Source organism: Simochromis diagramma, unplaced genomic scaffold (genome assembly GCF_900408965.1).
Source record: "Simochromis diagramma unplaced genomic scaffold, fSimDia1.1 OVJJ01000617.1, whole genome shotgun sequence".
NCBI classification, from domain to species: domain Eukaryota; kingdom Metazoa; phylum Chordata; class Actinopteri; order Cichliformes; family Cichlidae; genus Simochromis; species Simochromis diagramma.
Genome location: NW_024386953.1, coordinates 494,670 through 521,804, shown reverse-complemented (window position 1 = coordinate 521,804; position 27,135 = coordinate 494,670). Strand labels below are relative to the sequence as shown.

Genomic DNA, 27,135 nt, shown 5'->3' with positions numbered 1-27,135 from the left:
GCTAGCGATTTTTTTCAGTCGGGCTACCAAAATCTATCTCTTCCCTGCCCGTCGGGCTATTGTAGGAAGGAAAAATATGTCAATGCTTTTGCATTCTTTCAGAAATGTAGCTGGGTAATTATGTCATTGGCATTGGTGAGCCACTGTCAATATGTGACATATTGTAATCGCGTTTGAATTTGCGCTTGTTTTTTTGCTTTCACTTTGCAATCGTGCGAACTGTGTATAGAGAGCGACAGCACTGATCTGTGAGTGATGATAATTTGTGCACCAATTCCTCTGACATCGTCTTATTAATCGTTAGCTTACTATGCAAACATGACAAGTGAAATCTCCCGCAGCAAGCTTAAACATGTGAGAGGTTGATCGCGCAGAGAATCGCTGAGCTTATGTGAGTGCGTGTGTAAAAGCAGCACAATATATATTTTAGTTCTGCTGAGCCAAATAAGACAGGTCAGGGTGAAGAAGTGACAGCCAAAGAAAAGCTTACCACAAAACGGAGAAGTTATGACAAATCAGAGTATAAGGCAAAAAGAAAGTGCAGCTTTATGGTTTCATGGACAAAAGAATTTCTGTGGCTGCAATATGACGAGCTAAATAACCAGGGCTGCACATAAGTGGTCCGCAGGTGCGCATTCGCTGTCAAAATAAAAAACACGCACAAGGGTTAGGGTTAAATTTAAAAACTGTACTTTTGAGTTAAAATATATATTTATAATTTTAATAAATGACAAATTAAAAAGGCATGAACATTTTTTTTGTATCGAAAAAATATCGAACCGTGACACCAAAGTATCGAACCGAACCGTGAATTTTGTGTATCGTTGCACCCCTAATAAATAAATAAATATATATATATATATATATATATATATATATATATATATATGAGAGAGAGATATATAGAAAGCCTATTTTTGTGGTGGCTCTGTGTGTGTGCCTCAATGTTTACTGCTGACCTGATAATAACTTTCCTCTAGAGTGCCTCTCCCTGAGGTTCCTCCAGCAAGAACACAGTCAGGGAAATATGTGATCCCCTGCTGAATATATCAGTTTGCTCACCCACAAAGAAATAAACATATCCATTTATGATTCTTTTTATAGTTGTTTCATTCTATTGGGAGATGCAGAACATTAACCAAAATATAATCCTCTTCTATAATTTTGGCTCTCATAGATTGGCTGTGTGTCCATGGAGTAAACAGTTTACAATCAGTCAATCAATTACAGATACTCCTGATCTCAACTCATTGTGTGTATAAGGCACCAAATCACAACAACAGTTGCCTCAAGGTGCTTTATATTGTAAGGTAGACCCTACAATAATACATACAGAGAAAACCCAACAATCATATGACCCCCTATGAGCAAGCACTTTGGCAACAGTGGGAAGAAAAAAATTCCCTTTTAACAGGAAGAAACCTCCAGCAGAACCAGGCTCAGGGAGGGGCGGGGCCATCTGCTGCGGCAGGTTGGGGTGAGAGAAAGAAGACAGGATAAAAGACAAGGCTAAAAAATATGTGGGATCTATGGATTCTTTGACGCCCAACATCTACACAAACAGTGAAACAACTAGTACCTCAGTGTTTCAACATCCGGAAGAAGCAACGGCTATCACAACTAGAGATTGACAAGGTACAACACAAATACTATATCAAGGGGGAGCCAGAATATTAGGTCAGAGGGGAATTATGATCATCCTCACCCACTGAGATCCTGTACCAAACCCCAAGAACTGATGTGTTGTAGGCAATGAGTGCGAAAGCAGCTGACCTGATAGATGGGATCATGGCTCAGTTGGAAACTGGGACCCTCCATGACTGATTACCAAGACTATGTTAAGTATCATCTGAAGGTTTACTAGAAGATGTGAATGCAGCATTATGGCAATCCCTACTGCAACCATCAGCACAGCAGCAGTAATCACGGAGATGCGAGGCTACAAGATAAACAGCCACAAGGAGCAATTACCTCCACGGAGAAGGAGACTAAAAGCGCCTTGAGGCGACTGTTGTTGTGATTTGGCACTATATAAATAAAAATGAATTGAACTGAATTAAAAGCCAAGATCACGGCAGCACAGAGGGAAGTTAGCCAACTATTAGAACTGCAGAAATGTGTGCTGAAGAAAGGGATTCCTAAGAAGCACAGCAAGCTGCCCATACCTTAGGCTGTGGAAACTGCCAAACAAAGACTCACAGCCTTGGCCAGCTGCTTACCAGAGAGATGGAAGTCACTGAACCATCCAAAGGGTACTCTCGGTGGCAGGGGAACACATGAGACTGGAGCAATACTGGAAGAACATAGAGCAGAAAGATGCAATCCATAACAACAGTGCTCAGTGGCTACTGGGTCTAAGAGCAGACCACAGCAACCTCCCTGAACAGGATCTAGATACCACACAGTGGCGGACATTCAAGAAAAGGTCTCAAGAATGACGAGCTGTACAGCACAAGGCCCTGACATAATCCACACTTACTGGGTAAAGAAGGTAACTGCACTCCATGACCGTCTGGCAGCAATGAACCAGCTGTCATTGGGTGAGACACACTAAGAATGCCTAACCAAAGGCTGTACAGTCCTGATAACCAAGTGTAACCTGGACATGTGTCCCTCTATCTATAAGAGATGATCTATACTGCTCGCCCACATGCAATGTCTATAATATCTGAATCTAGGTTTGGGAAGGAGATTGGCGGTAGCAACTCTGTAAGAGCAATAAGATTTCCAACCCACATAACACGCACAACCACAGGTTTGTGAAACAAAGTTTGCTTTATATATATTTTTCTTTGGATCAGTTCCCTTTGCTCATCCTCAATGTAGGGATACCTTCAAATGCAGTAACCATCTCAAATGCATCGCAAAAATAATTGAAACAATCAAAATAGATGTAAGACAAGAAAGAAACAATATTTCAACACCCCAAAGAAAAGGAAAAAGAAAAGAAAATAACATGTGAGTGTCCAGTTCCTTATGGTGTCAGTTTATTCAGTCACCCACGGTCTTGGGTTGAGAACTGAAAACGACCTGAATCTCAGGTGGGGAAAAAGTAGCAAAAGAAAATGATAAGTTTTTTTCTCAGGTGGGCTTCCTTTTGTTTTTTCCCTACCGCCCTCCTGGTACGGCAGGTATCAACGTGTCGGCGTCCTGACACACAGAAGGCCTCCACAGCAGCAACAGTGTCTTAGACCCACGATACCAGCTCCTCACTTGGCACACATGGAACTGTTCCTCAAAAAAAAACAGTCAGAATAGTTCAAAAAGTTTGAAGAAACACTCCGACTCCTTCGAGGTAGGTACCTGTCTGTGGTTCACCGCTAACGGCAGCTCTCTCACAAATGTTAATTGAACCTCTTTTTTTCCTTTTAACTGGAAAACAGTGCTTCGTGGCAGCATGGAGTTTTTCCTTGCCGTCCTTTTTCCTCTACACCACACCTTCACGCGCACCGAGCTGCAGATGATGCCTTCAGGGCAAGCCCGGAAATTAAACTATCAGACAAGAACTACGATGCATTCAAAGAACTCTGTACTTCTGATTGCTGTAAATCTTACCAGGGTTACACAAGGATCTACTCCCATCCAACTAGAGACCAGTAATCTGTCTCAGTACCACATGGAGGCTCCTGCCAGGCATCATAGCTGCTAGGATGAACAGGCATGTGGCTCAGTACATGAGCGTGGCACAGAAAAGAATTGCCATGAATATCAGAAAGGTAAAAGATCAGCTACTGGTAGACAGAGCAGCCAGTTGAGACTATCTGACCAACGTGCGCAGTGCCTAGACTGACTACAATAAAGCCTTCGACTTAATGTTTCATACATGGATCCTGGAAAGCCTAGACGCGTACAAAATCAATAGGAACTGCAACACAGGACCCACACACACACGACTGGTTTATGCTTAGACTGTCTTTTATTGAGAAATAATCTGCGGTTTTTGGCACCCGCCTCGGACGCAGCCACTCCGACTCTCTCCCAGCATCATCTGCTGCTTCTCGCTGCGGACACACAAAAGACACATCTCCCTCATTAAAACAGTCCTGTACACCTGTTCCCTCGCCGCCTCCGTGCCGCCCAGAGAGCTCACTGTGTCACCCCTCCTCTGCAGCAGGCCAGCAAACCACGCCCCCGCCACAGCTTCCCCACCACCCAACTCAGGCCGGGACCACACCCGGGAGAGGAAATCAGCCACGACCATCTGCGTACCCGGCCTGTGGACCACCTTGAACTTAAACGGCTGCAAAGCCAGATGCCAGCGGGTGATCCGGGCGTTGGCATCCTTCATGCGGTGGAGCCACTGCAGCGGGGCGTGGTCTGAACAGAGAGTGAATGGGCGCCCCAGGAGGTAGTAACAAAGGGAGCCGACCGCCCACCGGATCGCCAGGCACTCCTTCTCAACGGTGCTCTAGCGTGTCTCTCGATCCGTGAGTTTACAACTGATGAAGAGAATGGAACGGTCGCCACCCCCCCCCCACCTGCTTGGACAAAACGGCCCCCAGCCCCCTGTTTGAGGCATCCGTCTGCAGAATAAACGGGAGGGAGAAGTTAGGTGTGAACAACAGCGGATCCCCACAGAGAGCCTTTTTTACCTGCACAAACGTCGCCTGGCACTGCTCCGAGCACTGGACCAGATCTGGGGCACCTTTCCGGGTGAGATCGGTCAAGGGGATAGTCAGGTCTGCAAACCGTGGAATGAACCGGCGGTAGTAGCCTGCCAACCCCAGGAACCGTCTCACCTCCCTTTTGGTCTTGGGGCATGAGCAGGACGCAATGGCCACCGTCTTCTCCACTTGGGGGGCGCACCTGCCTGCCCCCCAAGTGGTACCCCAAATACTGTACCTCCCTCCGTCCAACAGCACACTTCTTCGGGTTGGCCTCAGTGACTCCAGGACCGCGGCCACCCGCTGCACATGCTCCGCCCAGGTGTCACTGTAGATGATCACATCATCCAAGTAGGCAGCAGCATACGCAGCGTGTGAACACAGCACCTGGTCCATGAGGCATTGAAAGGTGGCTGGGGCACCGAACAAGCCGAACGGAAGTGTGACAAATTGGTACAAGCCGTACTGAGTGGAGAAGGCCGTTTTTTCCTTAGACTCTGCAGACAAGGGAATCTGCCAGTAGCCCTTGGTCAAATCCAGTGTCGTAAAGAAACGAGCAGTGCCCAACCCGTCCAGGAGTTCGCCGACCCGGGGCATCGGGTACGCATCAAACCGTGACACCTCATTTACCTTGTAGTAGTCCACACAGAACCGTATAGACCCATCTTTCTTCACTACAAGAACTATGAGGCTACACCAAGCACTGTGCAACTCTTCTATTACACCCAGCCTCAGCATCTCATTTGTCTTTTATGTCTTTTATGTTCCGGCAGCCTGTAGGGCCGTGAACGCACCGTCACGCCAGGCTGCGTTTCAACATGGTGCTCTATGAGAGCTGTACGGCCAGCAAAGGGGGAGAACACATCAGCAAAGCGCTGTTGCAAGGCAGCAACATCCGTTCTCTGGGCCTGTGTGAGATGGTCATCACAATGGAGGGAGGCGGGAATGGTAGAATTTGGCACCTCCGGCCCCAACTCATCTCGCTCCTTAACCAGGCTTACTAGAGCGGCGGTTTCCACCTCCCGCCATGCTTTGAGGAGGTTGAGGTGGTAAATCTGTGTTGCCCCTCCCCTGTCCAACCGGGCAACTTCATAGTCAACGTCCCCCACCTGCCGTGTGATCACGAAGGGCCCTTGCCACTTGGCGAGGAATTTAGAGCTGGAGGAAGGGAGCAATACAAGCACTTTGTCTCTCGGTGAAAATTGCAAACAACAGAGGGACTAGCCAGCGATCCCAATTTGGTTCATCCTCGCATATAAACTTACGAATCATGGATTTTAAAGTCTTATTCAGCCTCTCTACCAGCCCATCAGTCTGAGGGTGGTAGACGCTGGTCCAAATAGATTTAATGCTCAATAATCCGTACAGTTCCCGCAACGTGCGCGACATGAACGACGTGCCCTGGTCAGTCAATATTTCTTTTGGAATACCGACCCAGGAGATGACATCCAGCTTGCTCGAAACCGCCACCGGTAGTCCTCCGGGGTGAGCCCGGGCCGATCCAGCACCGCCCTGCAGACATCCACATAGACAGTCCAGAGCGCCAGGGGCACACTGAAGGCCACCGTCTTCGCCTCCCCTGACAGCAGCGGTAGCAGCTTGGGAGCCCACTCCTCTTCAGGCCACTGGCAGGCAAGCGCCGTGGCCTGGAATGTCTCAACAAACGTCAGGGGATCCTCCCCATCACCCATCCGGTGCAGCGTCACAGACAGTGGGGGAGGTGGAGGCGGCGCGGCCGGACCTCCCATCAACTGTTGCAACGCCGCCGCCAGCTGTGCCGCTTGTTGGCAAGGTAACGCCAGCTGCTGGTCCTGGGCCGCCGCCACAGCCTGGCGAGCAGACATAGCTGCCAGATCCTGCATCATCTGCCCCAGAATCTACAACGCCAGCCGTTGTAGATTCTGGGGCAGATGCAGCCTGCTGCCCAGCCACCTGTCCAGCACAGGTGGCTGGGCAGCAGGCTGGGCGGCGGGCTGAACGGCAGGCTGATCCGGTGGGGGGCCCGACATGACAGCGCACAGCTGGGTTTCGGGACCACTTGCAACACAGGACCCACACACACACACGACTGGTTTATGCTTAGACTGTCTTTTATTGAGAAATAATCTGCGGTTTTTGGCACCCACCTCGGACGCAGCCACTCCGACTCTCTCCCAGCATCATCTGCTGCTTCTCACTCACTCAGACTTCTCAAACAGTCCTGTACACCTGCTCCCTCCCCGCCCAGAGAGCTCACTGTGTCACCCCTCCTCTGCAGCAGGCCAGCAAACCACGCCCCCGCCACAGGACCCTAAGCGCCTCCATCAGGAATTCAGTGGGAATGCAGTGAAAAACACTAGCGGCCAACTTCAAGCCAACAGCACAAGTTATCATCAAGTGTGCTGTGTGATTTCTTACTATTACTGAAGGCTACTCACCACCAAGCTAACACTGTTAGCTGGCGTTAGCTGAGGTTAGTTTATAGACTGCAGACTGGTAGACTTGATATCCAGTGTTGGGGAGTAACGGAATACATGTATCGGTGTTACGTATTTAAAATACAAAATATGAGTAACTGTATTCCGTTACAGTTACCGTTTAAAAATGTGGTATAGAATACAGAATACAGTTACTTTGTTGAAATAAAGGGACTACACAGCAGTTTCCTTTTTCATATATTAGGCTGTCCCCTCTCTATTTTTGGTAATTCCACGCTGGTGAAAACCCAAACAAAACACGCATTAAGAGGCTCTAATGACTGTGTCTCAACCTCACGGCCCATGTCACCTCTACTGCGGCCCGCATAAATGGCGTGAAGAAATATTTTAAAAAATTATAATTCAAAAAATGATTTACTATGAAGGCAATAGCCAGAGTGTTACAGGCATAGCCCTAAAGAATGTAGCCTCATGGGTAGTGTAGTCCATGCTGCAGGGAGAATGGACTGCCATACCCGTTATGTGTCTGTGAGCGTGACGGGGGGAGAAGAAGGAGAGTGGAAAAGTACGAGTTGTCACCGAACAGAAACGAGAGATGGAGTTTATTTATTTATTATTTGTTTAGAGAAAAAGGGGGCATAAGTCCTATTAACCTGCAACAATTGTGATACTTGCTTCCAATAAAAGATATATGAAACAGGAACAAGAGATGGAAGCATGTAAATATGATAATAACCACTACAGCCAAAAAGAGTGCCTGACGAGCCCAGTTGTAAGTGAGCTATCAAGACTCGACTGTACACAATGTATTACTCGGAATAGTTTTCTGTACGAGATCGCTGCAAAAAGTGCAGCCTTACCTAATGTCCACCCTACCTACTGTTACTCATTTTATATTAAGATTTACAAATCTAATTGGTATTGGTATGGCGAGTAGCCTTCAGTAATAGTAATAAATCACACAGCAATAGTACATTCACGTTGTTGTAAAAAGCATGATAATATATCATGTAATCCAAAGTAGTCAGAATACATTACTCTAATTGAGTAACTTAACGGAATACGTTACAAAATGCATTTTGGGGCATGTATTCTGTAATCTGTAGTGGAATACATTTTAAAAGTAACCTTCCCAACACTGTTTATATATTAATGAAAGCCAATACTAACATAGATGCATTGAATGAGAATACAAAACTCATCATTGAAGTGGAGTAATGCATACCAAACTACCAACGTGTAGGTCTGGTAAGTCAGACTCTTTACAGTTTGAGAGGCTTTGAATATTTTACTATCCAGATCTAATCTGAACTGCATAACAAGTATTTATAGATTAGATGTTACCATATTAAATTATCATTACATGCATACTTAAACATGTGATTTCATGTCACTTAAAATTTGGAACCCTTGGTCTACTACTGTATTAAATTAAATCATTAACTGACATGATCTCTGACACATCTTTTCTCTCCTAAGTGCACATTTGTTATTTTGTTTTTCATCAAAGCAACATGTCAGGTGATGTTATTTTCTGTCATCAGCAGAAGCCATTGTTGTTGACGGCAAGGACAAAGTGCATAATTGACTTTTTAAAATCCTGGATGCTGAAACATGTATGTATACAAAAACACTTAAAATAGCATACAAGAAAAAGTAATTAAAAAATTAGTGCACAGGCAAAATCTATTTTATGCATTTAATCTCTGGGCAGAACATTGTTTATTTTTGAATAAGTTCTATTCAGATGTGATTTGCATTGTTCAGATTGAATTGCTCAACTTGAACAGATAGTTTTAAAAACTGAATTTGAAATCCAATGCATTGGTTTGAAAATGATTGACACTAAACTGAAACTGAATTTAATATTTTAAAAAATGAATTTATTTGCTTTGAAACTGTACCATCAAATCATTTTTATTAGTGATTCGGCTTCTACACTAAAGCAAACCACTGATGATATGTTTACCCAGCTGGAGCTTTGAAACCTTTGATAAATGTAGTCTCAATAGTGGAGCCAAGTCTAAGTAAATAACTGTAAAATATATTATAATATATTAAAATAATATTGTTGCACTGTGATCAGTGTAAGATCAACTGTGTATTATTAATGACACCTGAGTATATTTGTTGTTGCTTTTAGACGTCTCTGGTTAAAAATGTTTTTCCTCTGCAGTAATACAAGGAATGTATTTGAAACTGAGTGTGTGACAGGATGCAGCACAGGCAAGATAAGACTTTTTTGTATGTATGAGCTGGCAGCCTGTTGAGGGGTTTAAATCCAGTAGATTAAGACTGTTGTGTAATGGTTAGATGGTCTGTGCTTTGTGAGACTGACACATGCCCTCTTGAAAATACATTCAAATGATCTTATATAAGTACAGAAGTACATGAATGGATATCCTGTTGAAATTCATTATGGTTAAATCACTATGATTACGATGTCCTACTCAGCAGTAATGTGCGTTCATGTGTTGCACCTACGCAGTTTATGTGAGCAGCTTGCTAAGATTAGATGCTGGCTTATGGCCATATTTATCCAAAACTAGTGAGTGACTTTTGATTTATGGCATAGTATGCTTCACTGCATGGCTGAAGGCCTGAGGGAAAATGGGTATGTTGACAAAAAGCTTATCTTCAGTGATCTTCATTGGCTGTCCACTTTGTAGAATACATATAATTCAAGTAATGCAAGTGCATGGCCTTTCTATAGCTGCAGGGCAATGACACTGATGACACTGATGGGAGGGGATTGTCCTATGAAGCAGAGTTTTCTCTGAAGGTAGCAGTTCTAATTTATTCAGATTGCATGAGATTACACAGGGACCACCAATGAACCTGGATAGAGATATGTGTTTTTATATCGAAAACTAGTATATGGTATGATGGCTGTTCATATGGCATTTGTAAACATGGGAGAAATAGTTCACGTACAAAAGTTCCTCATTTGCACAACCTAACTTCTAATTTGTCTTCAGCTTACAGTCAGCTTGCTCTCTAGTGGTCAGCCTGCCCCACTGCACAGACAATCCTCAGCTTCACTGGAGATAAGATGGATTAGGTATTTAGCGAAATCTCTTCATGCTGCTGTAAATAGACAGATGGGTTTGAGCCCCCCCACCACCACCTAACCAACCAACCTACCAACCTCCACACTCACCGCCTCTCTGTTGCCGTGCCAGGCCACAACATGACTGAACACAAGTGAACACAGGCAGATAAATGTCTGTTTAATTTCAAAAGATTACTTCTACTCCCCTATTCATCTTTCTCATTTTACTTTTTTTCAAAAACACTTGTTTAGTTTCATTGAAGCTTTATGGTTTTACAGTGTTTTACTGAAGTGACAGACAACACTAAAACTAAGAAAGACTGTGCCACACTTATCATGCAACATGAGCAGTTTTTCCTTTTCCTTCATATTAATTTGAAAATACAACACTGCTCAAAAAAATAAATACTTTTACCAGAGTATAGCATCAAGTCAATTAAACATTTTGGAATATTGATCTGGTCAGTGGGGGGTAGTTAAGCAGTTTAGCAGGTGCTATATAAAAGATCAACAGTTGTGATGGTTCCAGTTTCCACAGACAACATATCCTCAGCATAACCATGTATAATATCCACAAAACTTAAAAAAAAAAAAAAAAAGGTTATACACAATACAGTAATATTATGTTGAAGCACAGTACGTATCACTCCACGAGGCTCCCGACTATGGTAGCTGTAATGCTCCGACAATCCGGTGCGGCTTCGTAGCTTAGCAAAGTCGTACTAAAACATTTTTTGACAGATATTTGAGCGCCGTGTACCACATAAAATTGGTTCGAGGTCAGTAAGCACAACCAGAATTCATATAGAAGAATTGTAAGGGGCACTGTCGATTTTTCAGAAAATCAAAGGATTTTAAGAGCGACTTATTTTCCGAAAAAGGCGGTAATAACGATGGCCCGCTAGCATGCTTTACTAAAAAATGTGCTTTGGTGTGTATCTGATGGAAAAAAGCCAAACCAGTTCCACACCACTGAAGTTGTGCCATTTTTACAAACCAGTTCTGGTTCATCTGTTTCATTCAACGATCCACTTTCGCTTATCCTCCATCGCCGCCATGCTTTTTCTGCCAAAGGCACTGCGCATGTGCGTTCTACCCATACTCTAAAGCAATATTTCATTTTCTTATCATTGCCTAACATTATACCGGTATTACCGTGAACAGTATGATATGGCCACACCCTACGAGGAGGAGCCAAACTTCAAGTGATTCAACCATCCAGCAAAGACTGAAGGTCTGCCACCGCCTTTAGAAGCGGCAACAAACGAGGACATCAGAATTAGGAGCATTTCTTCATTTTGTAGGGAGAAGATGGGAAGCCAGGCAGGGTCCCATTTCTGCACTACAACCAAACCGCACACACACAGAGAAAGACAGAGAGGAGGTAGAGCACTATAGAGAGAGAGAGTGGTGAGTCAAGCAGTGAGGACAAAGAGACTGTGACAACCAAACGTTCCTCAGCTTTGTACTTTGTCTCTACTGAGCTGTCAAAATGTTTTTTATTCTGAGAATAATATTAATAGTATTCGTTCTTTGCTCTAATCCGTCTTTGTTCTTTCTTTCTTTTCAGTTTAAGCTTACACATTTGCATTTTCTGTCTTGTCCTGTAGAGCCAGAAGTGATCAAATTTGGATAAAAGGGTGAAGCTCACACAGCTGTGAGCTGTATCTGCTAATTAGTGCCAAGTAAAAGATTAATAAAATAATAAAGTTTTAGTCACTAAAGCTGAAGCACAAGCTTCTTGGACAGTCCATACGAGAACATATCATGATAGCAGTGCTCCAAAAAGCACCAATACCACAAACACTATTAAATTAGTATACATGAGGCTAACTGTGAGCCCTTAGCTTTGAACCTTAAGGGGAAAATGTAATTTAATTAGAGGGGAACTCTCCACAGAGGTCAAAGCTGGTTTTTGTACCCATAGACTCATAGATATATAAATATATGAGATGGAAGTTGGCACTGTGATATCATGTGTTTGTTTCTGAAGCACCAATATGAAGCCTCAAAGCATTTCCATTGCTCCCGTCTTGGCTGCAAAAACGGGTGTAAAAAGAGGGACGGGTCTGATACTGCACACTTTTAAAAACTGTTAGCAAATTAGCATGTCATTTCCATTTTGAAACATCCCATATGGAAAAGATATATATAAATCTTATAAAGTTTGTATCTGTCTTGTGTGAAACTTGTATGAAAAGCATACAAGAGTGAAAACAGATATAAGATCCCTTGAAAAATTATATAAATGAAACTTGTATGTCTTGGATACTTACTAAAACAATATATGAAAGTAATGAGAAAGTGGCCACTTTCCTGAGTAAATCATATAAGCCTTATATGATTCACTATATGAAGTAGGCCACATCTTATGCAAGTCTTTTATAAGTTTTTCATATTTCTTTTCCATATGGGATAGTATGACCAAGATTTGCAAAATAGAAAAATATTTTTATTAAGTATGATTCAGAATGGAGAGCAAGCCCATAAACTAAAAGTAAAGTGTTTACATCGATCATTGTTCATACCAGTTTTTTTTTTTTAACACTGTAAAGTTTGACTTGCTGGCCCCTATTGGGAACTGTGTTGTTTTTTTGTTTTTGTTTTTTTAACTTCAGCATTGGCTCAATTTTTTAGCCAGAGAGATTGTTGTGTGAATAAATTCAGCCTTGGGACATTTTTTTTACACATTTCACTGGAGGTATGGATGTGTTTACTTTAAACAAATAGATTCCTGGAAGGTTAGAACAACATTGTAACATATCAACTTGTATATCAACTGATTTTATCAAGCATCCATGTTGGGTTTATTGAAAAATAATTTCCATAGGCCACATTTTTTCCAGTCTTTAGAGTGCATGTGTGGAGCATTTTTGATGTATTCTGTAGTTCTCCTACAAGTTTGTGCTTCAGTTTTTGTGAACTTAATTGTATTGTTACTTTGCTCTAAACAAACTTTAATTAGTGTCAGTCCATTCTACACACCCATTTTTAGAATTAACTTTCTAAATAGCCTTGCCTTAGATGATAAATTAGCACTTCAGGATTCATGCATACAATCTTTATTTTGATACCAAGATTGTTTATACAGAGTTTGCAATCGCAGAGAAATACTCTATTCATTTTGGGCATCTCATTCTGGAGCAGGAACCACAGAAAGATCTTTGGCACTCAAGAGGTTAACCTCTAGCTCCAAAACCACAACATGGTAACAGCCAAAATGCTAATGGATGACACTGCAGTGCCTACATCCATCTTTTATACTATCAGTTCAGTTCATGATGGGCTAAAGTTGCAGGTTGGGAGGGTCACAAAATGCATAAGCTGAGAGACTGGGGGATGATGGGATGGTGGGATACTGGTTCTGTGCAGGGCCCCCCATTGTGAGGATGAAACCCTTTTCAGAGCAAAAGCAGATTAGCACTGCAGCCTGACCCCATATGTGCATGAACACACAGACTGTTGGAAAGGAAATTTAGGGCCTTTGTTTTGGAACAACAAAGCTGTTAATCTCTTGTTATGGAAGATGTGATACAGGAATTTCAATAAATATCTGTGTCATGGTCTTTGGTAATATTTCAATATGCCAACAACAAGAGAGCCACAAACAAAAGGAATATATGGTGACTGCGCTTTGGGGTCCCTAGGGGGGGGACTAGTAAAAGCGCTATACAGATACAGGCCATTTACCATTTACTAAAGCTCGTGTGTAAATTTACTGTTTTTGTTACGTAACATCTTTTAGTTTCTTAGACTATGCTTGTTTAGCATGTACTCTAAATGCAACCTATAGTGCTTGATGGGACTGGGACTGTTAATACTTTTCTCCTGACCTTTTTTGTGTGCTACATGCTAAAGCTTCTGAAATGTCAGCAACGTGTACCAAAGTGAAACAAAGATCTATACAAATATGTCCAAGAACAATTTGAATGTATCATTTTTCCTTTATTGACTCAGAGCATTTGTATTTCGGCTTGTGAAACATTTTAGTAAGTTTACCCGTGAAATCATTGCAATCATTATTTCAGTTGACTCAATACATGAGATACTTCATTTTCATTAGTTGAGCTTCTTATCTGAAAAGATGTTCTCTTTGAAAAGTTATGGGATGACAGTGTTACAACCATTAACCTAAATAAACAAATTCACAAAAGCATAAGCTCAATTAAGTAGAAACAAGGAATTCAATAGTTTAAAAAAAGGAAAGAAAAACAATACAATCAAGAGCTTAAGTAAAATCTGAAAAGAATAGTCAATGCAGAAAACATTTCTGCATCCATCCTTGAACAGCTGAAACAGATATTAACAGATGTGGTTATTCATCTGGATCTGTGTCAGCTGATAGAGAAACTGTACTGAGTCAAACTGAATTCAAACAGCAGCATCAAATGACAGGAGGGTAATTAAGTAAGAAAGTATGAACTTGTCATATCCATGATTTTCTGATTGGACTCAGATTGGGAACTTCCACTTGTTAGTGATAAACTCCAAGCAGTCTGATCCACAACTTTGCAGTACAAAAGGGTGCTAGTCAGACAGATCCACACTCCTCTATCTTGCTAGATCTCTTACTCTCAGGTAACTCACACCTCAGGTCCAGTTATCCTGCACTAAAGGAAGCAGAAAGCAAGTTGCAGTCTCTCCACATGCAAAAACAGAAAAACATTTGCATACAGTAGCACTAATCCCATTTACAGCTCTTTGTTAACAATCCAGCAATGAATGGATGTCTTCCTCCAGCCTAAGTAGGGAGCAACTGATCACGAGATCACAAACAGGTGAGATAATCAGCTCAGGTGCCCAGGTGTTGGCAGGCGTAGAGCAGGAGGAAGGCCGGCCTCTAAGACAGGGGTGTGGCTAGTGCAAAAGCAAACACACAACACACAGCACAGACAGTCAGAGAGAGGAAGAACAAGTGAGAGACGAGTCGGAAATGGGGATTGGAGGACCACGACAGCAGTACTAGCAGTACTAACATTATTCAAAGTTTCACAGTTTATCAGGACAAGCAAGACAAGTAGCGGCTGCCTTTTAAAATCTAGATATTAATTAAATCTAAAGTGATCCCTCTTATTTCTTTGCATGCACCCTTGACATTGCTGCCATCCTGTGGCCACAATTGACTACTATAAAAAGCAGGGTTGCCTTTTTTCTATACAAATCCACAGTGCATCTCACTTCCGTATCCCAGCTTAAAGTTGTCTTTTTTGAAGGGGGTGGTTAATGCGCATGTTCTGGTCTTTGACAAGAGACCAATGGGAGTTTAGCATGCTAGACTACCTGTTACTGGTTCTGCTTCTGCTCCTCTTACATCAGTTAACATCAAACATAAAGCCTGAGGGCCAGAATCAGTCTGGCAAAGACTCCAATGTGGCCCACTGGTAGACTTCAGAAAATGTGTAAGAGTGCATAGATTTTAAACTTTTAATTGTATGTCCAAAGTTTTGCAGCTTTTCCTATTAATAAATTATCCACATGCCATTCATACACAAAAGTAGTTAAGTAAAAAATAAACAATTAAATGACAGAAAAACTTCTGTTTTTCCACTATCTACTTTAAAGATTTCTCTTTTATTATAGTGGTTCCATAGTTTAAAAACTCTTGTTTTATAAATACAGTCAGGGCAATAAGAAGCACCAATGCCACATGATAAGAACTTTTTTCTCAAATATCTTATGTAGAGAAACTGAGATGTATTGTTAAAATTACACTTCTTTTACTTATATTAAAATATCTCCACGATTAAATGTTTAGTTAGATGTCTACACTGACAGAAAGGGCAGTTTCTGTCCAGCCCTCTTAAGATCAAAGTTGGCTGTATGTGGGCGACAGAATAAAATGAGTCCGACATCCCTGATGGTAAATGGAGCAGCTCTATTGCTTTACGCAACTTGCCTCATTCACCCATTCATACAAGCACTTTTTCTCAGTTTTTTCTATCTTTATTCACACACATTTGTACTTCAATTGATTCATCAAAAAGCAACTTGGGGTTAGTATCTTGCCTGAGGATATTTGGCATGCAGACTGGAGCAGCCAGGGATCGAACCACCAACCTTTTCAATTAGCAGAGGACCAGCTCTACCTGACTTCCTGTGTTTACTCCTGTTTGTGGAAAAAGAGGTAACATTAGTAAGGTGCCAATTTTTTGTTATTCATCATCATAACAGATAACTTTTCTGTTTGCTTGTTAATAAATAAACAAGAAAATATCCAATTTCTCAGTGTGACACCACGTTATCATCTCATGTATGCTGGAGCAGTGTTATTAACACTTTAATTGTGTAATTGTTATTAACACACTCTTGTTCCTGTCCATGATATGTGACAGAATGTCACATATGGAGCTTTAATTTAAAAGCTTTAATTTAAACTAAATTTTAAAATGCGACTGAACAAAGCACTGCCTTCATTAAATCATTTAAACCAACTCATTATCACTGGACTCACATGTTGGTAACTCGAGCATAGGCTGGCAGCCACTTTGTATGATAGGCTCCCTGTGGAAGCATTTTTCTTTAGCGTTCTTTTATATACTGTGTCTGACTTTGTGCGAGAGCAATGTAACACCAATAGAGGGTGTAGAAGTGTCTATCTACACTCTCACCCTCCCTTGGGGCTCTGTGTCCTGCTCTTATATAATGACTCATTGAGAGCATGTTAGTGCACAAGTAGTGCATGCTCTTCTCTCTGTCCCAAGGGGACTGTTGGCACAGCAGCACAACTGGGGCTGTATGTTGTTACACTGTCTATGATTTTGGACACTACACAGATATATACTTTTCACTTCAGACGCCATTATCTTGACATATGTACCTACCCTAACTGTAGTTACAGACACTTCTTCAGTACTTACAGTTCTAAAACTAGAGTCCACAACACAGCATAGTGTAAGAAAGGTGTCTGATACAATTCAATGAAACAAATTTTAGTTGAAATCAGAGGGTGCACGCACCATATGTCTGGGTGAGTTGCCATTGAGCATTGTCAAAATTGCACATTAAATTAAAAATGACTGACTTCCTGTTGGGTTTAGGACTTTTGTACATCTTAGATCTGGCTGCCTAATTTCAGACTCATAGATGAAACTTAATGTAGGGGCTGCTTTTTAAAAATGTTGTAGGTGGTGCTATGGAGCTATTTTGCAATATCCAATGATCAGAGCCATAAAAAATGAAAGTCTTCATCAAAATGGAGGTGCAACAAGTTTCAAGACTTTTTGAGCTTAGCCTGCCCCTGGGTTCAGGGTGGAACTCCCATCAAGGCTGTAAAGTTTGGGAGAGATTCAACAAGGTGTCTGTGAGTTACAGCAATTTCGTGCTTGATCAGATAAGATAAGATAAGATAACCTTTATTAGTCCCACACATGGGAAATTTGTTTTGTTACAGCAGAAAGTAGAAAGTGCAAAGTTACATAGCAAAAATTAGAAAAACACTGGAATAGGATAAGAATAAGATACTGTGCACAACTGTACACAATAGAATAGAATAAAATAAAAATAAAATACTATATACAATAGAATGGTAGAATTGAATTGATGAATTGATGGAAAAATGTCGCAATTAATTTGATGACAACTCACAGTTTTCCATGCATCTTAAGCACAACTCATCAACGCTTTCCTGGACAAATTTGAGGTTGCTGTGGTTGACCACCTTGAAACTGGCACTGGCAAATATTGCATTTGAAATATGTTCAGGGGTGGAGCCTTATCACACGTGGAGAAGTTTGGTCCAGATTGGACAATGTATTTGTGAATAAGAACCAATTAAACTTTCATGGAGGATGATTAAAATGCAGTGTGGACACACAAAGGCACCACAATTTTGAATATGGCCCACATCTGTAGTTTAGACTGACCAAATATGAAGTTGATTGGATAAAATCCCTCAGAAGAGATCAAAAAGGAATAATTCCTGGAAATGGTCAAGTTAGCGCCACAATTTCATCTTCAATTTAATATGGCTGACTTCCTGTTGGGTTTGAGTCATGTACCCAGTGGACTTTTAGTCCTGTCTTGGCATGTACCAGATTTCATACATGTGCATGACACCCAGTTGGGTCAGTTTTTTCACTTTTGTAGAGGGTGCTACTGAGCCATTATGTCCAAAACCAATAAAATACATAAATAAATAGTAAAATACTAGACTGTGTCTGAGTTTGTGAGCATGTTAAGGCCCTCAAAAAAGCAATTAATTTACCAAAATAATAAAAATAATAAATGGAGCGGCTCTCCTACCTTTCTTCAAGAAATTAAGCTATTCACGAACTCCACGCAGTTCTTGGAGGATGACGGAATTGATACCATTGACATTTGACGCACATAAATCCAGTAGGATGCAGTTTGAACTGTCATCTGTAATTGCCCACTAAGGTTTATGTTGAGCAATAATGTTGAGCAATATTAAAAATGTTAGTGGTTCTACTAGATTTTAAATAAAATGTTTTATTTAAGTAAAGCGTATTATTTATGATAAGAATCGTCTTCCTATATGCAATGCCTGAAACGCAAAAATAAATTTGAAGAAAATGCGTAAACATGTACCCATACTTATTTTGAAGTTCAAACTTCCGGTTGTGCTGTGCCACATGCTTTTAGCTGAACTGTTTACGTTGTGGGGACTGCTGGAGAGAAGAGCACAGCCAGTCTGCTCTACACCCCAGCACGATTTAAGACAAAAATGTTGACAGCAGAGTATGTCTTTTTGTCGGTTTACGCACTCCCGACGCTGACACGCCAATGAATGGAGTTACTTTTTGCGTTGTTGGAATTCCACCTCGCTCAGACCCTGAAGTAAGTCAGATACAATAACTGTTTTTCTGGTGACTGGAATAATGTTATTATTATAATATTGATCAGTTCTTCCCGTCGGGGGGAAACCATCCCAAAAAGACGGTAAATCTACCCACAAATGGATGCTACTTAGTATAATCGTATACTAGACGAATCAGAGCTTTTTTGCCGTAAAAAGTCTAAACCGAGGATGTTAAACTCATTTTCCTGCTTGAGCCCAATTTAATCTCAAGAGCATGTAAACAAGTACATGCTATGTATATGATGAAGAATCTGAGGTGTTTAAAAAAAAAAGATATGAATGATATTCGTTATTTTCATTATTTTTTTCATTTAATTATTTATCATTGTACATGCACTACAATTTAGCGAATCTAAAAGTGGACAGACCATTCACATATCTTAGGAACTTAAGCCTTACTTGCTAAAATTCGTGCATTCTTCTGTAAAGCTGAAAAGTTAAATGATTTCACATCAATTATTTGACTTTAAAAAGCCCCCACGCTGGCCCAGTGGCCCACACATTTGACAGTCTTGGGTTAAACACACAATTAATAAATGTTTCGTTTTATTAGGAGCGGTGTGGATAGTTTCCACAATAGCTACGTCACAGCATTGACAGACAAACTGCAGACATGACTTTTTGTGCACTTTTGTTCTTGTGCTCTTGACCATGTCTTACGCAACTTGTCAAATTCCCAAAATTAAAAACAAAACTGCAAACCACATAATGTTAACTCATAAAAAACGTTATGACTGTAAGTGCATGGTTTTGTAAGAAACTCAAAATCTGTGTATTTTACTTTCCTGTGAATGTCTACACCACAGTTTATTCACTCATCATTGACACCGTTCTACACATCATACTTCACATATCTTGCAAAATGGAGGTATGGGGTGTGGGCACATAGCAATGGAATTGGAATGCATGTATTTCCATGTGCCAGCCCACATATGCATATTTGGCAACAAAAGGCACATTGTAAGCTTTGGTCTTCTGTTAGTGCAGAAACATTTACTCAGAAACATTTACTCAGAAACATTTCATGAGCCTTTTTAGAAACTAATTTGCTAATCATGATTCTGACATTTGTTGTGTCCCTTCACTCAGCACATTATTCTTTGCTCAGATTGTGTGAGTTGTTTTCTCCCCTAACTTTTAATATTTTCAGAGCTTATTATTGTGGGTGTGTTTTCCTATTATTGTCACGGCCCAGTTAGCATCAGGGTCATACACAAGAGATAATTCTAACAATGGTGGTCGAACTTTCAGCTTAAAGGAAGTGACTCGACTGTTTTCATCAGAAGTTACATCTGTTAAGTAGCAGTATCTTTTAATACAATATCATTTATTAGTGGATACTATTTATTAATTATTTTACTAACTTATTTTAAGGGAGTTGAGTACATGCTAGGTCTGCTGCATCTGTAACAAAACAGATTATATGACAAAACAAAGGGAGGTACACAAATGAACATACAAGTTTGCTGTGTGTGTGTGAGTGAGAGAGGGAGAGAGAGAGAGAGAGAGAGCAAGACAAGAACATAAGTGTGTGTATGGGCGTTTGTCATGACATACTTGAAAATGAGGGTGAGAGACTGCAACAAGCCCCCCTCCCCTGAAAGCAAAAGGTGGACAGGGAAAGACAGTCCATGGTCCACAGCCCCCCAAGAATAGAATAGAATAGAAAAGAATAAACACTTTTTTGTCAGTCAACTCATACACCAGTTAGTGCACACCAGAACAAAATTTCAGTGAATTCTTTCAACATCAGACTGTACAAAATACATGATAAATGAATCTAAATAAGAATCCCAGACATGTACACGTAAGAATATAAGAGAAATCTTTATGGTAGATAGCGGGTTTTTTTAAAGTTTTTCTGTCATTTAATTGTTTACATTATATAGATATATATGTATTAGTGCTGTCAGCATTAATCTCGTTAAAATGACATTAACGCCATTAACGCGGCAAGTCTCCGTTAGCAAGTTAGCATAGATTGCCCCATGCGTGGGGCTGCACTGCGCTAACACGTTAACGAGCTAACCGTGCTAACGCATTGACACCGTGAATAGTGTATTAACACAATTCATCTAAAATTACAAAAATAAATAATAAAATCAGAGTATGAAGAAGTTATGTTTGGTACTGTAAAGACCACAAACATGTTGAACAAATCATTTTCATAACTTGAAATGCAAATATAAATTGTAAATTTCAAAAACCTATGTACAAATTTTGCAAACAGCAAAGTTATATGCAACTAATTACCTAAAAATGCAGCATTGTAGCAGATAACAGGGCATTGCAGAGGATGGTGAAGTTTGTGCAGAGGACTATCTGGTGCAAATTACCTCCCACTGGGGACATCTACAGCTTCAGATGTAGAGAAAGAGCCGTCTGTATCCTACGCAACCCAACCCACACTGCACACGAACTGTTTACTCTCCTCCCCTTTGGATGGAGGCTTCAGAAACCGCTTCTAACCGAATGCAGTCAGACTGCTAAGCTGCCCTATGCTCAAAGTGAACACCTTAGACCTTAAAAACATGCCACTCTGGAATTGTTGTTACTGATGTTTTAGTTAACTCTGCACTGTGCACTGCTGTTCCCTGCTGGTGGAATTTTGTACATTCATTGGATCTGTTGCAAAAACTGCTTGTAGGATGGGTTTTTGCTATTAAAGGCTAATGTTTTTCATATACTGTAAGGAATGACCTAAGAGTGGAGATCAGAAAGCATCTTTGTTTGTTTGGTTGTCTTCTTTGTCTCACAACAGAGGTTTGAAACTAAAGATAACATCAAGCTTTAGTTAGGGTCAGCCTTTAGTATCTATGGATGCCAGCTATTTAAGCAGTAACGGCATTTAGTGCATGTCTGAAAAGCCCAGGCTACAGTCTTCTGTTGCACTGATGCAGTTAGTGTGTGAATATTTTTAAATGTGCTTTGGTGGTATGCGCTGTGAATTCACGTATCATCTGATGAAACAGAAGAGAAAGTCACACAGCCTCAAGGGAGCATCCTCTCCTCACAGCCACTCCTCGACTGGGTCATAAAAAAACAAGCAGAGCACATGCATATTCTTGTATGACTCACACATTACTATGACTCACACATAATATTATGTTATTTTTGTTCTGCCTAGACTCATGATTGTAAGTTCCTAGCATCAGTAAAAACTATAAATAAAAAAGAAAGAAATCATTATGAGTGCATTGGAAGGGGAAGTGAAGGCCAGAAGAGGATAGGAGATGAAGATACAGAGTCTGCTGTATGATGTTTGCATGGCTGTCACCCTCTTTTAGTGTCTCTACATCACACTTTTGTTTCCTTATCTTCATTCGCCCTTTCTCTTGCTTTCAGTCTTAACTGTATTCAGGTGTTAATAAAACGAGCACTGTGGGCCTGACAGCACTGTTAGAGCTGTTTGGTAAAGCCTAGAGGAGGATGGACACGTGCAGACACACACACACACAAGCTGGCATTCACATTTAGTTTTTCTAGAAGCACTAACATTGATGCAAGTTGGTGGTTCAGTTGTAATCATTTATTCCTTCTCTCAGAATCCCACATTTACTCAACATTGTGTTATCAAAAACACTGATGCACAATACACGTGTTTTTTTTTACACTTACTTACAGATTTCTCTTTAAACTTATTACACTTATGTATTTGTGTCAAATCTTGTATTGCACTCTTCAAGAGTTTGTGTACCATTTGTGTACATGGGCAGTTCCTTAAATCCAAAACTTTTATTTAAAGGAGGAGACTTTCAATTATTAAAACAATAATTAACATGTGAGCATAGAAGTTATGGTCTGCCTTACAGTATAAAGCACCTTGAGGCGACTGTTGTTGTGATTTGGTGCTGTATAAATAAAACTGAATTGAATTAAACTCAATAGAAGGGAAGCAATCTAGGCAACAATGACATGTCATGAATTTGCACACTATCTTTGCCAGTTTAGCATTATTTAACAACAATCCAAGCAGGTTTGTCTTTTTTTCCCCGTTAAAGCAGCAGGCAACATCGATGAAAATTGTGAGAGGATCCTTTAAGGTTTCAGGAGAATTGATGAGCGATTTGATTAGTGAAAAATCAAATGTATGATAAACCAATTTCTAAAATGAAACCACAATAGTGAAACAAGCTTAATACAGCTACCTCTAGTAAAAATTAAACACAATGTCACTTTACTCGCTAATACAACACTGAGCTTACATGTTTAGCATACAGTTGTTCCATAGTGTAGTAAATAAAAATACCTACTAGTTATATTATATGTTCAAAGGACACTGTGTGCGGAGCACTGTATATGTAATACCCTAGAAAAAAGCAACCAATCCTAACTAATCATATTTCAGAACATGCGCTCAGGGAATGTTTGTCGTTTTTGCTTCACCTTTTTTTTTTGATGATTTTTCTGTCCCATATAAATTAATAATAATTGTAATGTAAAATAGACCCACATTTTATGTGTTCTGAAGAGCAATATCAGCTAGCCAGTTGTGAGTTTAAGAGAAGCTGACAGGCAGAGAGAGAGAGAGAGAATAGCATTTCTCTTTTCTCTACCAGTGGCCTGGACTGTTAAGCTAAAGAATGAGATGAATGTGACTGAAAGAGAAAAAGAAGGAGAAGAGAGAGAGAGAGAGAGAGAGAGAGAGAGAGCTGGCATGTCAGCAAATAGTCCCAAGGCAGAGAGAGAATGAAAAGAGACGCACAGTGGAGAGGGGGGAAGACTATACTTAGACACCAATACTGCTCTAGTGCCAGAATAGAGGAGAATATCTTATAAGCACCGTGGGATTTTTGCATTACTTATTTGAGATGGACTTGTTTCTGAAATCCAGAGATGAGTGATGAACAACCTACACACAGCAAACCACTACATCACTGAACTGAGTGTGTTGCATTTGGACAGTTACTTTGAAAGCTTTCAAGAGGACGAGCTGAAATTGAAGAGAAGTACCAGCTTATTTTACAACTAGAATTAACCTGGAACTGATGTTCTTTTATACAAAGAACGTCATATCTAAATGAGAGGATATAGAGGGCAAGAAGAAGTGATATTTCCTGTTTTGATCACCAAAAAAAAAGAACACTGTGGACTTGCTCAAGAGAAAATTGAAGAAAAGTGAACACCATATTATACTTGAAGTTTGGACTGCGTCTGCATAGCTTGAACATCGATCTTTAAGACCTTTGAAACATGACCAGATGAGTAGACTTACAGACTTTGTGCTTTGCCAGTTCTGATGGTGCCGCTTCAGTAGTTAACACTGTGTAGAACTGTTTTTGTTTTGTTTTTTACCACCAATTTAGCTTACTATTCTGGTCACAATGCAGCAAGTAGAGACTTTGCACAGATGAACGCAAATCTCAGTCTCACATTCTGAAGCTTTGGTGTGTTTTTATGTGTTTGCTACAAAGACAATACATGTTTGTTTGAATGTGGAAGTTCTAATGTTGAGGGTGTCGAGTGTAGCACCAGCTCCAGCAGGCCACAAGTGGCGATTCCAGTGCTCTGTCGGGGTTGACTGTAGCGACGCCGAACCTCGCTGTATCTGGCTGGCTGTTTTAAGGGATGTTTTACCTCATGCCTCCCCTTGTCAAACACCCATCACATCAACAAGAAGAAGTGCATACCGGAGGGTCATACGTCGCCGTTGCTTGTCTTGGGTAATTAGTTGTGATAAAGCAGTATTAACAAATTTGATTTATTGGTTAAAGGACTAGTTTTGTGCATGAAAATCTTAAACTTGACACACTATGTGGGGCGCTATCTGTTGGATTTCATTTGCTATCTGTACAAAATTGTTTAAGAACAATGTTTTTGAAGAAAAAGTGTCCCATATCTACTAATACTCTTAAATAAGTTCTAAAATAACAGTTTAAAATCAAACATCAAACATCTCATGTTATTTAGCACCCAAAACATTTAATCTAAAACAGGATTAGGTTTAAAGGTTTGGGGTGATGACCAATGATCATGTAGACATCATTCCAATACCATGCAATACCATCAATACCATCACGTAGATATCAACTCACCAACAAGAGGGTTTTGGCCTTTCAATATTACATCATTAGTAGAGTCAGCATGTTTCGACCATGTACCTCACATAGTAGCCGTTCTGACTATTATGGCTTTACTACCTGAATCAAGCAAATATTATAACAGAACACTTAATGTTTTACCTGTTCCAGCTCATATTTGTCCCAAAATGTCTAGTAATTATGAATTGTGTTGAGTTATTATCTTTTATTATCATTTTAATTTTTTTGGTCATTTTTGAGTGACATTAACCTAAATTTGATGCTCTGTCACTGGTATGGGATCTAAATTGGGAAACACTGGTAGACACTAGACACTCCCTAGTGTTTATCTCTTAAAAACTACTACGGAATACCTCACCTGTTAAATGCATTAAAAATTACCCTATTAGCAGATCAACAGCCCTGACCTATTGCAATGAGGAGAGATCATTTGGAAGAATTTGACATAAATAATTGAGATATAGAAATTTACTTATTTGGCAATTAGACTCCAATGATCCATCATGGCAGAACGGAATGCCATATTTATAATTTGCAAAGCAGCGCCCAGGTGTCACTGTTGATGATGACGTCATCTAAACAGACATGCAGCGTTCGGCTGCAGCACCCAGTCCATGAGGCGCTAGAAACTGACTGGGGCTCCAAACAAGCCAAACGGAAGTGTGACAAATTGGGAGTGGAGAAGGCCATTTTTCCCTGGATTTTGCAGACAAGGGAATCTGCCAGTGGCCCTTGGTTAAATCCAGTGTTGTGAAAAAGCGAGCAGTGTCTAACCGCTCCAGGAGTTTGTCAACCCACGGCATGGCATAAGCAGCAAATTGCGTTCATCCTCGTGAATGAACTTACGAATCATGGATTTTAAAGTCTTTTTCAGCCGCCCCACCAGCCCGTCAGTTTGAGGGTGGTAGATGCCGGTCCAAACAGATTTAATGCCCAGTAATTCATACAGCTCTTTAGTGTCCAAGACATGAACAACGTGCCCTGGTCAGTCAGTTTCGCTTTCGGGATACTGACTTAGGAGATGACGTGAAACAGTGCCTGCGCCACACACTTTGCAGAAATGGTGCACAGCAGCACTGCCGTGGAATATTGCATTGCATAATCCACCAGAACTAATACAAAGCTATATCTGTGTGCACTCCAGTTAAATGACCCGATGAGGTCCATGCCAATGCATTCAAACGGAACCTCCATTAATAGTAGTAGGCGCAAAGGCACTTTTGGAAAGGCCTGCTGGTTAACCAGCTGTCACTCTGAGCAGGAAGCGCACTATCGGTGCACATCCGCTCGGATGCCCAGCCTGTAAAATCAGGCGCCAAGCAGATCACGCAGATGCAGCCTGTCTTTAATCAACACAAAATGCGGGTAGGTCCACGCTGCATCAGGGCGCACCAAGTGACCATCAGTTTTTATCACTCGGTCCCTAACCCCTAACCCTGAGCAGAGGGTGTCAAGACAGCTCTTGCGGAAAATCTTTAGTGGAATGAATCACTGGAGTCGGCGAGGCCTCACAAGGCCCTGCCATCTCCTCCTCCCCAAAGTCACCATCAGTTGCCCCCGCGTCACCGCTGAGCACAGCGCAGACACCACACCCCGCTAAAGGTCATGAACACATCCTGACACACACTGCCCCAACAGGTTACTAAACCCCAGTCAATCTGTCCCCAGAATTAAGGAATGCATCAGGCACGGGCTAACTGCAGCCTTTACTCTATGCGTTTTGCCCTTGTATTTAATTTGCAGGAGCACTATGGGATATTCATGGATGTCCCCATGTACACACCTGACCTCTACCCACTATGCCTGCAACAATGCCCCGGGTCGAATAATCAGGCTCCTTTTTATCTTAAAGGCCTCATAGTACCGTGTCACCCTAATAGAGTACTTCACTCTCAGACCCCAGGTCAGTGGTATTTAAAAGTAGAATGGGAGGCAGAGCCTTCAGCCTCCCATTCAGCCCATCTTCTGTGAAACCAGCTACCAGTTTGGTTTCAGCAGACAGACACCCTCTCTCCTTTTGAGATTAGGCTTAAGACTTTCCTTTTTGGCAAAGCACATAGTTAGGGCTGGATCAGGTGACCCTTAGTTATAATGCAATTGGTCTACGCTGCTGGGGGCGTCCCATGATGCAGCGAGTGTTTCTTCATTCACCTTTTTCACTCACTATGTGTTTATACATCACTCTAAGTTTATCCTTAGTTAT

The 27,135-nt window shown here is 41.1% G+C and overlaps 1 protein-coding gene and 1 long non-coding RNA gene across 6 annotated transcripts in view; one reads left to right on the top strand and one right to left on the bottom strand.

Annotated features, from left to right (window-relative positions):
- The window catches only part of arhgap23b (Rho GTPase activating protein 23b), a 92,978-nt gene that overhangs the window by 6,284 nt on the left and 59,559 nt on the right, over positions 1 to 27,135 (top strand). For 4 of the 5 annotated variants that reach the window (XM_040038580.1, XM_040038582.1, XM_040038579.1 and 1 more), the window contains exon 1: positions 14,941 to 18,869. The exons of the other annotated variant lie outside the window; for it this stretch is intronic. In XM_040038580.1, the coding sequence (XP_039894514.1) occupies positions 18,816 to 18,869 (54 nt within the window). In that variant the 5' untranslated portion in view covers positions 14,941 to 18,815. Of the gene's footprint in view, positions 1 to 14,940; positions 18,870 to 27,135 lie in introns of those variants that run through there. 5 annotated transcript variants of the gene reach the window in all.
- LOC120737740 lies at positions 13,770 to 14,940 on the bottom strand. The gene is made up of 2 exons (XR_005696828.1): positions 14,769 to 14,940; positions 13,770 to 14,683 (listed from the first exon to the last, which is right to left on the bottom strand). It is a non-coding gene; the product is annotated as an uncharacterized LOC120737740 (long non-coding RNA).